Raw genomic sequence first — 17,499 nt, forward strand, 5'->3', positions numbered from 1 at the left:
GCATTTACAGTTTTATTTTGTCAATAAACAATTATATCAAAAGGACAAATAATGAAATTGACAAATAATGAAATTATACCATTAAACTAAGTGTTGGATAATCAATCTCGTCAAATCATGATTATCAATTGAAGAGTGAGATATATGCACTAGAAGTTCAGATATGATTTAATTGAATTTAATTACTTTTATTTAGTTAGTTGGTATCAATTCATATGAATTAAGTATGTAAAATTTAGTAAAACTATGATAAATAGTATATATAAACTCATAACTTAAAAAATATAAATTGATTCAAAGCTAAGAATTTTTTGAACTCGTCAAACTTAAATTCTGAATTTGTCCCTGACTTAAAATTATTTTTCTAAATTCAAAATCCATGAAATTAAAATACTAGCTTTGACTTTAAACATTATAGGGCAAGATAGTAAACTCACTAACTATATCATATTTTCTCTCACTATATATAAAATAATGTGTGTGTCACGTGAACAACAATGGAGTTGAAGATGATTTTTTTTTTCTCATAAACAAAAGTATGTATCATAAAGGATAAATTAGTTAAATCACAAATGTTATATTAATAATAATTAAGTTGAATTAAAAGATCCAACTTGCAGGTATAAGTCATTAGTTATTTCATAACTTTTCTCGAGTAAAGACTACTGATGATTGTCTTTTTAATATTCATACTCTTTTGAAGGATACTTTTGCTCATTGCAAATGAGATCTAAACGTCAAATGACAGTATATATATATATATATAACAACACCTCTTTATAGTAACCATGAAATTTTTAGATAAACACGACCACTACAGAAAGCTTTAACTATAGTAGTAAATCTTATCACATTATTATTATTATTATTATTATTATTATTATTATTATTATTATTATTATTTAGAAAAGAAACTTTAATAACACGATGTCCATTAACATAAAAGATTAGAACATGCTTAACATATACTAAAGCTTAAAAAGAAAAAAAGAAAAGAAGAGAGCATCTGATTCAAAGTAAAGAAGCACATTTTGTCCACTTAAAAAGAAAAGAATCAATTTGTCAGCTAGAAAGAAAAAAACCAACTATGCGAAAAAAAAAAAGATAGATTCGTGTACAAAATATTCTACGTTCATGAATCGATCAGTATCGATGATATGTTTATACGAACACAGAAAATCTATACTCGTGTATTCCCTATTGACATATTTGCTTATGTTTCAACAAGCAATAATATATAAGAACATTGAGAATCTACGCTCGAGTAGTGTTATTGAAATATATTCGGTTGTGTTTCAACAAGCGTTTAACAATAGCGAAAATGAACATAGAAAATATATATATTTGAGTAGTGTACGTTTATTTGTATTTCAACAAGCAACAATAACAAGAAGAATGAACATAGAGAATCTACACTCGAGGAGTGTTCTTGACATATTCGTTTGAATTTCAACAAGTTTTTAACAATAATAAAAATGAACATAGAAAATCTATACTCGAATAGTGTTCCTTGTGTTGACACGTTCATTTATGTATCAACGAGCAACAATAACAACAAGAATGAACATAGAGAACACTCGAGTGTATGTTCATGTTCGTTTGAGTTTCAACAAGCAATAATAACAACAAAAACGAACATAGAGAATCTATACTCGAGTAGTGTTCATGTTCATTATTTGTGTTTCAACAAGCAATAATAACAACAAGAGTGAACATAGAGAATCTATATTCGAGTAGTTTTGATATTCATTTGTGTTTCAACAAGCAACGATAACAACATGAATGAACATAGAACGTCTATATAGACTCGAGTAGCGTTCATGTTCATTTGTGTTTCAACAAGCAACAATAACAACAAGAATGAACATAGAGAATCTATACTCGAGTAGTGTTCATGTTCATTTGCGTTTCAACAGGCAACAATAACAACATGAATGAACATAGAAAGCCTATATAGACTCGAGCAACATTCATGTTCATTTGTGTTTCAACAAACAACAATAACAACACGAATGAACATAGAAAGTCTATATTGACTTGAGCAGTGTTCATGTTCATTTGTGTTTCAACAAGCAAAATAACAACATGAGTGAACATAGAAAGTCTATACTCGAGTAGTGTTCCTTGTTGACACATGTTCATTTGTGTTTCAACAAAACAACAAGAACGAACATCTCAGCTCCAGGTTAAAATCAGCTATACGAATCCTCACTTCTGACATCGATCTCAGTTTAGAGGGCAATCATAGCAAGTTCACGCAAGCTTTCCTCATCTGCATCCGTGAACTGAGATCGTCTTGCATGAGTAATCCTCTCACACACAAGCCGGACCGCCCTCTCCCACCGCGTGTTTCCACCCCCCTCACCGGCCATTCCGGGCCCCACGGGCTCAGTATTAAAAGTAATTTGGCTCATTTGAAAGGAAAAAAGCCTCATAGAGTAAATTAAATCAGAATACACTTGATGAATTGGCCTAAAACTAAAAGCAGCTAACTTTATAATATATGGCCATAATAAACAAACAAGATATGGAGTACTTAAACTATGTGAAGAAGTGGCTAAAATGTTAATTTTTCCAATAAGAAGAAAATGTAAAGCCATGAATAATATTTTTTATGATGAATAATGAGTTTAATTTTTTTTCTTTGGAAGCAAATTTTGGGTGCCAAGAATTGGAGTTTGTTTGGAGAAGCTTATTGAGATATATAGATAATAAGAAAAATATTGATGAAGAAGAAAGAATAGTGAAAATTAAATATAACAAGAATCTTCATGTCAACATCATTATATATAGTTGATGAAAGAAGAAGGCACTTCATTAAAAAAAAAAAAAAAAAAACGAATATATTAAAGTTACTTTTTCTTTATTCGAAAAATACGTTGAGGACTAGGGGTGTAAGGTTCGAAATTCAATAAATAATTGATTTTTATTTTTGTGGCATGATCGAATATGAGATTTGCTTTATAAAAAAAATCGAGAAAATTTTGAGAATTATTAGTGGCGCTAAGTTTGAAACTTAGTGAATAACGAGTCTGCTTCTCTATTAATCCATTTAAATGTCAGATTTTTATTCATGGCAGAATTCGAACGTGTCATCTATTTCTTTTCTATATGTAATCAAGAAATTTTTGAGTATCAGTGGCGCAAGGTTCGAAACTCATAGTAACGAGTATATTCCTCTATTTTATCTACTTAAATATCGTATTTTTGTTTACATCGGGATTTGAATATGAGATATGTTTAATTGTTTTATAAACAATTTTTTTTTTTTTAGCATAATTGATGGTTAAAAATTTAAAACTTGATGAATAATGAATTTGTTTCTCTACAGTGTTCTCCACTTAAATATCAAATTTATACTTAACTAAAAATTGAAAATTAGTAAATTCTACTTGTCGTATTAAATTATAAAATAATCAGTACAAATTCACTAGTAATAAAACTTGTACGTTTATGACAAACTATAATTTTAATTTGGAAAAATTATAAATAAAGATGTCAAATTCAGTTGCGTGATTTGAAAATGATGTATGCAATTTAATACTAAGATTTTGAGAATATGATGATTATTATTTTATTCTTTATAATTTACGTAAATAGTATAGATACTTTTTGTCCCATAAAATTAGTTAATTAATGTTGTCTACAATAAATTATGGGGAACCATAACATGTACTTATTGATATTTTTTTTTTTTTAATTTTTCATTCGGTATTACTTCAGTGTATTTCTCCGTCTGAATCAAAATGAATAAATTTTCGAATTTTTTTTTTTTTAAATTTAAAGTGGATATTTCTGTGCAAATCTCAGCAATTACTTGTTCTGATTGTACGTAGTGAATCGATACCTACTTAGATTTGTATGAAAAAATATCATATATTGGTAAATAATTGAATGTGGCAATATCATTAATTAATATGAAAAATTATTAGTGATAATCATGATATGTAGTCAAAAAATGGACATAATTTTCAGTAAAAACTTCCTCAGACATGTTTACACTTGGATCATATTTTATTAATTAAGATGAATATATATTTGTGAAAAAATTGACTCATACATTTATTGAATTGATATTATTTCGGTACGATTCCTTGCATATATTCTCCGCATTATTCTGCTGTTAGCTATCATGTTTTTCTTTGCTATCGTTAATTCTTTGCGTTACTACTTTGATTTGCTTCACTTGAGCCGAGAGTCTTTCGAAAATAGTCTAAAGATAGTAATAAAGTTTGTGTACAATCTGTCTTCCGCAAAACCTACTTTGTAAAATTTAACTGAATGTGTTTTTTTGGAACCCCAGGATAATCTGTAACCACTACAACCTCTTTCACAGCCCCTGTCCTTCAGGTTTGTAGTCGTTACAACCTCTGTCACATCCTCTATCCTTCGGGTGTGCGCACTGGGTAACCCTCTGGGTAAGCCCCCTTTGGATCTGTAGCCGCTACAACCTCTATCACAGCCTCTGTCCTTCGGGTGTGCGCACTGGGTAAAACCCCTTCGGGTCTGTAGCCGCTACAACTTCTGTCACAGCCTCTATCCTTCGGGTGTGCGCACTGGGTAAATCCCCCATTGTATAATAGCCTGCAAACCACACATGGAATGTAAATCGCACTAGATAAGTCCTGTGCGATAGGCTTGACTCAGAAGGCATTAAGGGGGAATCGAACTTGGATTATCCGTGTGGATAACCGTCCTCCAAACCAACTGAGCCATCCCGAAGGACATTAACGGGATATATTATTGTTATTGCATACAAACATCACATACGAGTAAATTTTTATAATAATTTCCTTAATTTTACATTTTACTACTTAGGAAACTAATTTTGGAACCCAAATAATTGGGATATAATTTTGACAGGCCTTTTGGATCACATCAGACGAAATAGGACAAAATTTGGGGGGCCAAGTGAAATTTCCAAGAAGTTTCCTTCTTAAACTTCTAGTAGGAATTTTTGTTTAGAATTTTGTGAAAATTATCATAGATAAGTATGGCAACACGTGGCACTTCCTACAAAAATCAGACAGAATGTCCACCAATATATCATTAATAAACTAAATTTATAATGTCGTCGAGCGACGTATTTAAAATTTTAAAAAAATCGTTGATTTGTTTGACAAAATAAATCGTTAGAGAGAAAGTCTTTGCATCCCTAACTCCATTGTCGATATTGTGTAGACCGAATGTCCACCAATTCATAAATAAATTAAATTTATAATGTCATTGAGCGACGTATTCAGAATTTTTAAGAAAATATTGATTTGTTTGATAAAATAAATCGTCAGAGAGAAAGTCCTTGTATCCCTAGTTCCGATGTCGTTGTTGTTACATCTAGTTTTTATTCTCTCTACTTACTAATTTTCAAAATAGTTGTTGGTTGATTTTGATTGAATAAGGCGGATTTAATAGGTTAATGTCGATGGCGAAGCTACTGAATTAGCTAGAAGCTATCACTCCGGATTGAAACATTGAAGAAAATTATATTCTGAAATCTGACAAAATATTGTTCGGTGACAGATTCAGAATTATAGAAAAAATATTGATTGTTTTGACCAAAAAAATGGTCAAAGAGAAAGTCCTTGTTTCCCTAGCTCCGCTTATGATCCACATAATTTTCATTCTCTCTACTTATCAATTTTCAAAATAGTTGTTGGTCGATTTTTGATTGAATAAGATAATATCTTTGCGAGGCGATTTTAATAAATTGATGTCGTAACGAAGTTACTGGATTAGCTAAAAACTATCGGATTGAAGCATTGAAGAAAATTATTTTTTGAAATTTGACAGAATGTCTACCAATATATCATAAACTAAATTTTATAATGTCGTTCTATGACAGATTCAGAATTTTAGAAAAAAAACATTAATTCTTCGACAAAAAAAATAATTTTTTCAAAAAAAAAAAATGTTCAAAGAGAAAGCCCTTGCATCCCTGGCTCCGATTATGATATTGTTCCACATAATTTTCATTCTCTCCACTAACTAATTTTCGAAATAATTGTTGGTCGATTTTTGATTGAATAAGATAATGTTTTTGTGAGGCGGTTTTAATAGGTTGATGTGTTGGCAAATTTAATTAATACATCATTAATTAGTGTAAATAATATGTTATAGCATGTAAATTATCATTTATTTTAGTAAATATTTTTAAAGATGATTTTATATCCACTTGTAATGTTTCTTTCTTTTTTTTTTTTTGTTGTTGTCAATAATAATACACCTAGTTGGCCAAACTTTTAAACTTTATTAGAAAAAAAAAAAAAAAAAGAGTAGCTTACCCAAAGCAATGAGATATTAAAGAAAGTGTGAAACTTGCAAGTCTCAATTAAACTAAAGAGACAAAAGGTTAATTAAGTGCAAAATAGGGATTAAAAATTGAAAACTTGCCACTAAAAGTTTCTATAATTATTTTAATTATGTCTTTTTGCATTTCAAAAAGCCTTCATCTTTAAGTTTGTTGGACCAAATATGTACTTTATGATTTGGATGTTTTTGTAGTTTTCTATGATTTTATGACCAAACAAATCTAGTAAAGTAATAATGTAATTAAGAAGCAAAAACATATATATAACTTAGAAGGCTTATTTAAATTATTCACTAGTCTTGTTCTTTTGCTTCTTCTTTTGTTTATTTTCCTTTCTTCAATATATGTACTTTTTCTGTCTCAAATTATTTATCATGATAATGCAACATGATAAGTACCTAGATTGTATTTCGATACATCGCAATAATTTCAAAATAATAATAATAATGAAAGTTTTTTATACTTAGAATTATGTAGCAAACACACAATAATCTTGAATATATTGGATATGTTATTGTTTTTATATATTTGATATCAACCACCTGAATACAATTTTTTCGCTGATTCAATTTTACCTGATACAACATTTATAGATACTTTTCATAACTATGCTGCAAACTATAAGCTACTGATGATTTTTCTCAAGTCTAAGTAAGAACATGAAAAATATCTAGAAAAAAATAACATAAACATACACTTTAACTTATCATATTTACACAATTTTTTACCCTTACAAAGTAATAACAAAAATTTACAACTAATTATGTATCTTTATTGGATGTACCGGAAGATAATTATGTATCTCAACAGACGTAAAATTGGAAAAAGAAATACATAGAGAGATAATTATGTATCTTTGCAAAAGAAAAAATGTATCTTTGTTGTACGTATTATGTGTTTCGACAGACTCAAATTCGAAAAAATCGTGAGCTAATTATCTATCCTTACAAAGAAAACTATATATATTCGTTGAATATATCCGAAGTTAATTATGTATCTCGCCAGAAAAAAATAAAAAAAAATATATTAGAGCTAATTATGTATCTTACAAAGAAAAATGTATCTTCGTGGATTTATTATGTATCTCAAAAGATCTAGCATCGAAAGCTAATTATGTATCTTTACAAAGAAAAAAATGTATCTTCGTTGGATGTATTATGTATCTTGACAGACTCAAAATAAAAAAAATGTAGGGAAAATGACAGAAACGACACTTCAAATTAAACTATTTCCATGAAAATGATCATGGAATTTAAATTCTACTTTCTAGCCATTTCAATTTACTGACTTGTTCTACACCGTTTCTACATACCTTCTATACAATTCCTATACAAATCTTATACATATAAATATTTTATACGAAAATTATACAGTTTTGATACACAATTTATACAATAACTGCACTTTTTTTTTTTTTTTCATATTTTATACAACAATTATATATTTTTCATACACTTTCTATATATTTTATACATATACATATTTAATAGAATTATACAATTTCCATACATATATCTTATATAGATACATATTCTATTTAGTAATTATATCGTTTTTATATAATTTAGTTATTATTCCTAAACAATAAAAATTAAGCAGAATATTTGATTAGTTTAAAAATTTATAGCAAAAAAAGAATAAAATATTTTTAAAAGGGCTGAATTGCCAAGTTGAATACTGTATCAGTATTATATATGAACTGTATATTGACTATGTAGGCCAAAATGACCCAAATCAAGAAATGGCTATAAAGCAAAAATAGTATATCCGACTGGTCAGTTTTGAAAAGTTTTCAAACTTGGGCTATTATTTTTAAAAAGTGCTATAGAGTGCCATTTTCCCAAAAATATATTGAGAGCTAATTATGTATCTTTACAACGAAAAAAATATATCTTTGTTAGATGTATCAGGAACTAATTATATATCTCGATAGATTCAAAATTGAAATTTTCACTAATTATGCAAAAATGTCAAAATTTTTCAATAATTAAGCTCCAAACTGTTGGGATTTATGATGTTTACCCAAAATCTCACCATCTTGTGAACCACCAAACTTGGGCCGGCCCAATCATAACATGCATGCAAGGCCCATTTCATAGAAATGGGCTGATTCGGATCTTCAGTACTGATCATGTTAATGACAACTCTTCAATAAAGCAAAGAACAAATCAACAACAATGGCGGAATGAGAATTAGAACAGCGGCGGAGCTCGGCGGAAGAATGACCGGACACAGCGGCGGAGCTCCACCGGAATGTATATTTTGTAAAATTGCTACTAACTCTTCAATTTCCAACACTCTTCTTCACTCCGTAAGTTCTCTTTCCTTCTCAATTATCTTTTTTTTTCGATAATAGTTATCGGAGACGGAGCTAGAATTTCAAATTTATTATATATATATATATATATGATGATGATGATGATAAACCTGAATTATCACGTGTGAGAGTTCTGTAATTGAACTACCACGAACTATTTACCGAAATGCAACTCAATTATTAATTGCTTACTTTTTCTACAAAGGTGAATGATTGATGGTTGCTGATATCTCAGATATGAAACTTAAAAAATCGGGATTCTTTAGGTGTGGTTTTGACCATTTTAACTCCATATTTTATTGAGTTATAGTTGTTCGAGGCGGAGCTAGAATTTTAACATATATATATAGAGAGATGGATAGATAGATAGAGATAGATAGAGGTAGATAGAGATAGAGATAGAGATAGAGAGAGATGATAAAGGTGGAAAACACACGTAAAGTATTTCGATTTTTGAGTTTCATACCTGAACTATTAAGTGTGAGATTTCCGTAATTATTGAAACACAATTCAATTGTTAATTGTTCACTTTTTCTACTTGTACAATGATGATATTTTAGGTAGGAAGAGTGGATGATTGATAGTTGAGTTGTGTTTTGGTAAATAGTTGATGATAGCTTAGATATGAAACTTAAAAAAATCGGGATACTTTAGGTGTGGTTTTGATCATTTTAACTCCATATTTAATGAGTTTCTCGAAGGCGGACCAAAGAATTTTAACTTTATTATTCACACACGCAACACATATATATGTGTGTATGTGTGTAAGATGATAAAGGTGGAAAGCACACGTAAAGTATTTCGATTTTTGAGTGTCATACCTGAACTATCACATGTGAGAGTTCCGTAACTGAACTATCACAAACTATTTATAGAAATACAACTCAATTATTATTTGTTTACTTTTTCTACTTGTACAATGGTGATATTTTAGATAGTAAAAGTGAATGATTGATAGCTGGGTTGTGTTTTGGTAGTAAATTTGATGATTTTTGGGTTTAATTGATTTTTGCAGGATGATAAAGTTGTTGCATTTCGAGATATTAATCCCTCTGCTTTCAGGTTCTTCAAATATTCATCAGTGTTTCATTGTTTCCCTTTGTTATTTTACCTGTGTTTTTTTTTTTTTAAACAGTCAATTACTAGTTGAGGGATAAGGGATAAATGAATTTTCAGTGCAATTTGACTATTTTAGGATGGAGGTTAAGGACCGGATTGTGCTTTTCAAAGCTCGCAAATCGTAGTTCTGTATTCAGCATTTAACTGTGATTTCAAAGCCTAGCTAGTTTGGAATGAGGGATAAGGGATAGCTAATCACGGAATTAATTTTAGATGAGTTTATCTATGTTTTTTTTGCTCAGGGATAAAATCGCGGGATAACTTATCCCGAGATTATTAATTCCGGAATTGTAGTGTTATTTTTATCCCACATTGAGGGTGGAATAACAATTCCAAGATAGCTTGTTCCCCAACCAAACGATAGTTATTGAGTAGCACAAGTGATTTCTTCTGCATTAGTTTCTGTTGTTCAGGCTTAGTTTTTAGTAGAAGCTGTGGAATCCTGTTAGATGAGTGTTTTTCCTTTTTTTTTTTTTTTAAAAAAAATGCATTTTAACCAAGAATGTAACAAGTTTCCGAGATAATAACTATTAGTTGAATGACTATGAGAAATCAACCCCAAGATTCATGCATATGAATTACATTGGTGGAGAGACAGAGGATTACTTATTTCCTGGATTTGTAGTTAATTACCTCTACCCGAAAATAGTGTTTTAATGGTATTTTTGCATGGATGCACATGTTAAATAAATTCTATTTTCTTTCTTTAGGTAGAACATGGGATATATGGATGTTAGCTGGTGTCAGCATGTATCAAAATACCACTTCCTAGCTGCAACTCTTTGCTACTTTTAACTTCACTCTTTGTATTCAAACAATTAGACATATCAGTTAGCTATACCAGGTTCAATTTAGCGGGCTCAACTTCCAAATCTCAAGTTGATATGGCGATTCTTTGGAGTAGAAGTTATACTCCTTCTTTGATACTTGTATCAAGTTCGCTAAGCCATTAGAATGGGAGAGAAGACAATGCATCTTTTCATTAGAAATGGAGGGAGGACTATGAATCTTGTACTTTTCAATTGTCAAAGTGCTGGCCTTTTGTTTGACTTATTATTTTGGTAAATGACTCAATCAAATATTTTACCTATGAGATCAAAAATTATTTTCAGATGAGTTTGTATAATAGTATTTGTTCTCCATAATTTTGGAAAATTTCTGTCAGTGTATTCTCTGCGACATTAGAATACCAGTCATCTTAATGCACTTTTGTCGATAGAGTAGAGTATAATGTGCAAAACCCTTTGCATTGATCGCCTGTTAACAAGTTTTTTGAACTAAAAATATTGATAGGCATTACTTGGTAATTCCAAAACAGCACATTCCAACTGTCAAAAACCTTCAGAGAAGCCCAGAAGACTTCTCCTTAGGTAATTTAAACCTTTTGAACATACATACCACTTCATTTTCTTTTGGAATCCTGATGCCGCGTTATTTCTCTGTATTCATACATCTAACTTGGTAGCTTCTTTCTCTTACAGTGAGTCACATGCTGGATGTGGGAAAGAGTCTGTTGCATAAGGATGCACCTCAGTCCAAGCGTTACAGGTATTGTCTTGTAAACACTTATAAGGAAGGACTTACATCTTTTCATTGGCTCTCTGTTATACAATAATTTGTAGTAATACCATAATCAAACCTATAACTCCCGAAACATTTTCATTCACTTTGGAGAATAAATGTTGGGACCTAAACCAGTGCTTTATCCAATGATTTAAGGAACTTGTTTTGTAATTCTAGCGTTCTTCTATATTTTCTTGCTTCTTTTTTGCTGGCACTTCTATTTGAATTAAGGGCCAATCAACAGAAGCTTCTCGGATGAAGCAATACCTTTTAGAATCTAAACCCTCTTGTTATAAGTACTAACTTGAGGCTACAAATAGAGGAGACAGCCGCAATGATGTAGTTAATTTCTCTAGCTTACATGTCACAACCAGTATATATTTTGAAATATTCTCACATGTTTTGGCACCCAAGGGTGTGGCCTAGTGGTTCAGTGAAGTTGGGTTGAGCACCATGAGGTTTAGGTTCAATTCCCAACAGGGACAAACACTAACACTAGGTGATTTCTTCCCATTTGTTCTAGCCTTGGTGGACAGTGCGTGCAAGCTAGCCCGGACACCAGTCACACCACGGTTATCAAAAAAAAAATAAAAAATTCTCACATGTTTTGAAATTTTACGGATCTTACTGTTACTTTATTTTAGGATTCCTACTTTAAAACTTACACGGTAGTTGTAATCCCTTTCACAAATATTTTCTCATTATCTCAGATTTGGTTTCCATCAGCCTCCATTCAACAGTGTTGATCACCTCCACCTCCACTGCTTCGCACTTCCTTATACTCCAAGGTAACCTTCTCTCCACATGCTTAAACTTCCTTGACACTCTCGAGTATTTCCTATTCCGAAAGCTTTGATTTTCTTGGAAGTATTGTATATTCCCTTTTCTAATTTTAGACATTGAACAGCTGGAGGTGTATAAAGTACTTATCATTGGGGCCACTTGGTGGATTTATTGAAGTTGAAAAGCTATTGGAGAGAATAGAGCCACAAATTACTCATCGCTCATCAATGTAATCGTCTGTGAATTTGAGGTTTCTAATTAAAATTGGCAAAGTGTAAGTAATCTGCTAATAATTATTCATTAATATATACTGTGAAAAATTCAGACTTTCTATCATTAACCTTGTTAATAATCGTGTTACTGAACCTGATTATTCAATCTTATTTAAAACTCAATATTGGATGTGAGAATTCTTTGAAGTCCACTTTCATTTCTTTCATGCCTTGCATATCCATGCTTTGTACCTGAATTGTTGTTAGAATAATAGTCTCCTCTGGACATGAAATAATGCTTATATGCATAACCTCTGTTCTTTTAAATGATCGTTTATTTGGTGTGCTGGTTTTTGGTTGCAGCTTGGGGTTTGACCCTTTTTAGTACTTGACTTCTGGTTTTTCTCCTTTTTGCAAAGAATCATGCCACAATTAGTCATTATGTTTTACGTTTCACAAGTAAATGATGAAACATCTAATGTATTATATAGTCCATTGGCATTTGTCAAAATATATTGCAGATATTTTGTCATGTCAATCATTGTTGCTTTCCTGTTGACGCTAGGAGAAACCAAACAAATGAGAACACTTTACTTGTTCAGTAGGGGTACTTCCTAGTAGCATTTCCTATCGCTAGCTTTATCTGCTTTTCTTTTGTTATAATTCTAGGATCCAGAACAACTATTAGATTGCTTATCGGTGATTCGGTGTTCAATCTTCCCGGTGGAATACTGTCTACCTGGGACCAATTATACCTCATCAACCTGAAATATTTTCTAGTACATTGTTCTTTAACTTCTTTTACTGCTCCTCCTCACTGGCTTGATTGTAACGGCAAAGTTTGTGAACCAGCTTTAGAGCAATAAGTCATGTTCAGAGCATTAGGTTATAATTATAACGCTGTAACTGTTTTCACAAGGTTGAAAGAATGCTTAACTATTAGCTTTCTGCTTTAAGCTTTTGTTTTCTTTTAGTATCGATGGACTGAACTTGTGGTCGAATTCACTTGATCTTTAAGAAGAGCATATTCGAAAGGAGTTGTTCCAAAGGAAGCAAGATTAGTGCATTCACTTTGTCCTTTGCATTAGAGGAAGTTTTATTATTGATACAAGTGGTGCTGTCATGGTCGTTTATTACAAGGTTTGCACATCCTTTCTCCCGGCAACACACCGTACCTAAATCTCATTCAACCACTCTTTGCACCAATGCAACTCTGCCCGAATATTAGGTCGTATACTTGTTATCGGAAATAGCCTCTCTACCTCTAAGGTAGGGGTAAGGTCGGTGGATCATTTACCCTCTCTAGACCCCACTTTGAGGGATTACACTGCGTGTGTTTATCCATCCTGACAGGCAACTATTTATGAACATGATCAGCTACTAGTCATTTAGTTCCCCAACTTCTTACAGGCATGATAGAGATTTGATTAAAGTAGCATCTGACTTTGTCTCTGTAGTACATTTCTTCTGCAATAAAGTTGGCAAATACCAACAGACATTATTGCTTAGGTACTTGGCCAACAGTAACTCTATACTGGTCAAATCTCATTAGAAACTAGTTGTAAATGCCAGTCTCTTACATGCTTTTCTCTATTGTTCCCTGTTTGTTCTGGTGTATTTAGCTGGTTGATGATGCCATTACATGATTGCACCACGGCTTGTATATATTCAAGTTCATGTTGTCGGAGTCTCACATCGATTATGAGTTGGTTATTTCGTTACAACAGCGAAGCTAGCGTAATCCTACAAGTGGAATGTAAGTTGCTCGGACTCTCCAAAAATGTTGCCGCACCTTTGTTCGATCCTCCTAAAACGCACTACTATTGAGGGATCCGGCACGCACCCGATGACATTTTCGAAGAGTCCGAGCAACATAGAGTGAGATTGCAGACTTTATGCCTACCTTTGTGGGGTAGAGAGATTGTTCTTGGAGTTGGTTATTTAGTTTTCTTATACGGTTTTGGGCAATTTTCACCTCATGAGGTTGAGTTAGATTCAATGTTCATATAAGGTCCATTTTTCACCACGATTTTAGGCCGAACGCTTCTCAATTCTTGGTTAACTTGATATTGGGCTGTGATGTTATATTGTCGATGTTCTAGATGTCTAGTCTTGGGCGTGTAGGGTATCAAAGTTCCACATTGGTAGTAAGTGATGTTGGACAATTCTCACCGTACGAAATAACTTTTTGGAGTTAGGCGCTTCCGTACCCACATGTCATGAAAGGTGGGTTGTTGAAAGTAGACCTCGTAGAAAAGCGAATAAGAATATGATGCAACACCAGAATGAAAAGTTTTGGTTACCTAAGATTACATGTTTCTTTTATTTGTCTCGACTTACCGTGTCATATATATAGTGGCGGAATTAGAATTTTTACTACACAAAGTCAAATTAGAAAAAAGTAAACACATAAAGAAGTTAAATGAATTACACATTTTCTTCCATTATTACTAGTATAATATAGAAATAAATCAGCATTTTCTTTTTGTCAAGTATTTTCACATAAAATGTGATGGAGGGAGTAAATGTGACTATTCTAACACAAACATTTTACTAAATAGCTTTAATATTTTTCTTACATTAAATTCTGAATATCAATATTAACATTCATATGTTCTGTATTTATTCAACTTTGTAATAAGAACTGGTTGTTTGCCCCTGTTTGGCACAAATTCAATTTCACATCTACAGAAGTGAAATCGTTGTTGTACCAAATTCTTTTAGTGCCAAGTTTAAGTAAATCGATAAGAATTATTGTGAAATAATAAGTATTTTTTCATTTTTAATTAAGACGTATCGGTTTGAGCTTTGTGTATGAAATTTCCTTTGTTAGAGAGTGAATTTAGAACATTCCGGCTTAAATCAAAATTTAGCTGGGGCACAATATGGATATTGAATAAAGAATATCTAATGAGAGCTAAAAAGAAAGTCCAGTACAAATCGGTCGAAATGAAAAAAAAAAATGATTTTTATTAACCTTTATGCCCATTGAACATAATTTCAGTTTTTAAACACTACAACAAATTTTGAAAATACTATACAACTTTATGTTACATAACTTTATTCCTACAGAATTTATGTCGAACAAAACAAAAATTCAATTTCAGATACTGAACGAGTACTTTGATCCATTAATTTCATCAAATAAGTAATAAAAGCAAAATTTGAGCACATAAAATACGAGAGACAAAAATTTAAAATTGACCAATTTAAGACAATTCGTACAAAAATTTGTTAATTATAATCAATTGCACTCCAAACAGACATAATTAAAAAATATGGTAGTTCGAATATTTGAGCATTTTTTTGTTATTTTAATTAATGATGTAGATGTCTAGTAAGACGACCCGTAGCAAAGCTGTTTTTAAAAAACCGTCGTTAATATAATTACTGGCATGGATGAATCTGTTTTGTAACGGCGATGACATAAACGAGACAAACTTTTAACAGATGACATAAATGAGCCATTTCTGATAGTTCGATGACATATTAGACCCTTTTCCCTCGAATATATGATTCTTCAGATATAGGAGTTTTACGAAAGTCACATGTATTTCGGTTATTTAAGTAGATTTCCTTTTAAAAAAAGAAAAGAAAATGCATTATTTTCACCCTGAACTATACACGAAATTGTCGAGACACATTCGAACTTTAGGAGGGTCCCATTATCCTTGGATTAATTAAAGCCGTATTTTTGGTAACCTTAATATCTACGTGACACATACGTGTGCCTACGTGGACCTTCAGTGTGTTGATTCAGTGACGTGCCACGTAGGCACTAAGGTTGTCAAAAATATGATTTTAATTAGTCCAAGGGTAATAGAACCCTCCTAAAGTTCAAATGTATCTCAGTAATTTCGTGTATAGTTCAGGATAAAAACCGTGAATAATAATGTCATTGGGAGGAAATGGAGGGAGTGCAAATATATTGTGTTAACAAACTTTTCTCTGTAATAATGAAGTGTAACACAAACATAATTTTGCCAATTGAGACATATACGGATCACCCCCAAAGCTTGTAATCAGTAAGAAACAAGAAAAAGTAAATCCAAATTTTCCTTTTTACTAATTCTAAGTAAAAAAAAAAAAAGGCAAAGGCAAAAAAAAAGAAAGAGAAATGAGTAGTGCAGAATCAGAACTTCTTACCATCAATCCTCTTGAGCTCAAATTTGCATGTAAATTATTACTGCTCCTTCTTTTTTTCTCCCATTTTTTTACAATTTTTTAATGCATTCTCCGTCTCATTTTACATGACACCTTTCAGATTTTGAGATTTAAACAAGTTAATCTTCGATCGTAATTCGTTTATATATCTTTTCTAAATATGTTGAATTGTCAATCATACGTGACACCTTTCAGAGTTCGTGATTCAAACAAGTCAATGTTCGATCTTAATTCTTTTATATATCTTTTCCAAATATATTGAATCGTCAATCAATGTGATTTATGGTGCTTTTTACTCCAAATATATAAATTTTGTTTCAATTTCATGTTTTCAACATTCTTCGTCTTAATATATGTGTCACTTTTCAAAGTTCGTGATTTAAACAAGTTAATCATCGATCGTAATTCTTTTATATTATCCTTTATAAATATATTGAATTGTCAATTATTGTGACTTACCGTACTTCTTACTCCAAATATATAAATTTTGTTTGAGTTTCATGTTTTCAATATGCCACCTTTCAGAGTTCGTGATTCAAACAAGTCAATGTTCGATAGTAATTCTTTTATATATCTTTTCTAAATATATTGTATCGTCAATCAATGTGATTTATGGTGCTTTTTACTCCAAATATATAAATTTTGTTTGAGTTTCATGTTTTCAACATTCTCCGTACTAATTTATGTGTCACTTTTCAAAGTTCGTGATTCGAACAAGTCAATTTTTTGTCGTAATTTTTGCATATATCTTTTTAAATATGTTATATTGTCAATCATTGTGACTTACGAGACTTTTTACTCCAACTATATATGTATATATATATATTTTGTTTCAGTTTCATGTTTTCAACATTCTTCGTGTTAATTTATGTGCCACCTTTTGGAGTTTGTGATTCAAACAAGTTAATCTTCGATCGTAATTCTTTTATATATTTTTTTAAAATATATTAAATTGTCAATCAGTGTGATTTACCAGACTTTTTACTCCATATATATATATATATATATATATATATATATATATATATATATAT

The 17,499-nt window shown here is 31.1% G+C and overlaps 2 protein-coding genes across 2 annotated transcripts in view; both read left to right on the plus strand.

Annotated features, from left to right (window-relative positions):
* The first annotated feature begins 8,439 nt into the window (after positions 1 to 8,439).
* LOC107851176 (bifunctional adenosine 5'-phosphosulfate phosphorylase/adenylylsulfatase HINT4) lies at positions 8,440 to 12,499 on the plus strand. Its single transcript, XM_047402056.1, has 6 exons — positions 8,440 to 8,618; positions 9,640 to 9,686; positions 11,037 to 11,113; positions 11,225 to 11,291; positions 12,017 to 12,094; positions 12,214 to 12,499. Exons 1-6 carry the CDS (start codon positions 8,493 to 8,495, stop codon positions 12,320 to 12,322), a joined length of 504 nt encoding a protein of 167 aa, XP_047258012.1. The 5' UTR covers positions 8,440 to 8,492; the 3' UTR covers positions 12,323 to 12,499.
* A 3,694-nt stretch (positions 12,500 to 16,193) lies between these two features.
* The window catches only part of LOC107857402 (vesicle-associated protein 1-2-like), an 8,330-nt gene continuing 7,024 nt past the window's right edge, over positions 16,194 to 17,499 (plus strand). The window contains exon 1 of the mRNA XM_016702283.2: positions 16,194 to 16,476. Coding sequence (XP_016557769.2) covers positions 16,419 to 16,476 — 58 coding nt within the window. The 5' untranslated portion in view covers positions 16,194 to 16,418. The remainder of the gene's footprint in view (positions 16,477 to 17,499) is intronic.

Source organism: Capsicum annuum, chromosome 1, assembly GCF_002878395.1.
Source record: "Capsicum annuum cultivar UCD-10X-F1 chromosome 1, UCD10Xv1.1, whole genome shotgun sequence".
Classification (NCBI taxonomy): domain Eukaryota; kingdom Viridiplantae; phylum Streptophyta; class Magnoliopsida; order Solanales; family Solanaceae; genus Capsicum; species Capsicum annuum.

Bases quoted from the DNA above. Each gene is read 5' to 3' on its own strand.
- LOC107851176 (XM_047402056.1), top strand. From the start codon at position 8,493: ATGAGAATTAGAACAGCGGCGGAGCTCGGCGGAAGAATGACCGGACAC. The intron at 8,619-9,639 runs GTAAGTTCTCTT...TGATTTTTGCAG, and splicing joins CCAACACTCTTCTTCACTCC to GATGATAAAGTTGTTGCATT. The intron at 9,687-11,036 runs GTTCTTCAAATA...AAATATTGATAG, and splicing joins ATTAATCCCTCTGCTTTCAG to GCATTACTTGGTAATTCCAA.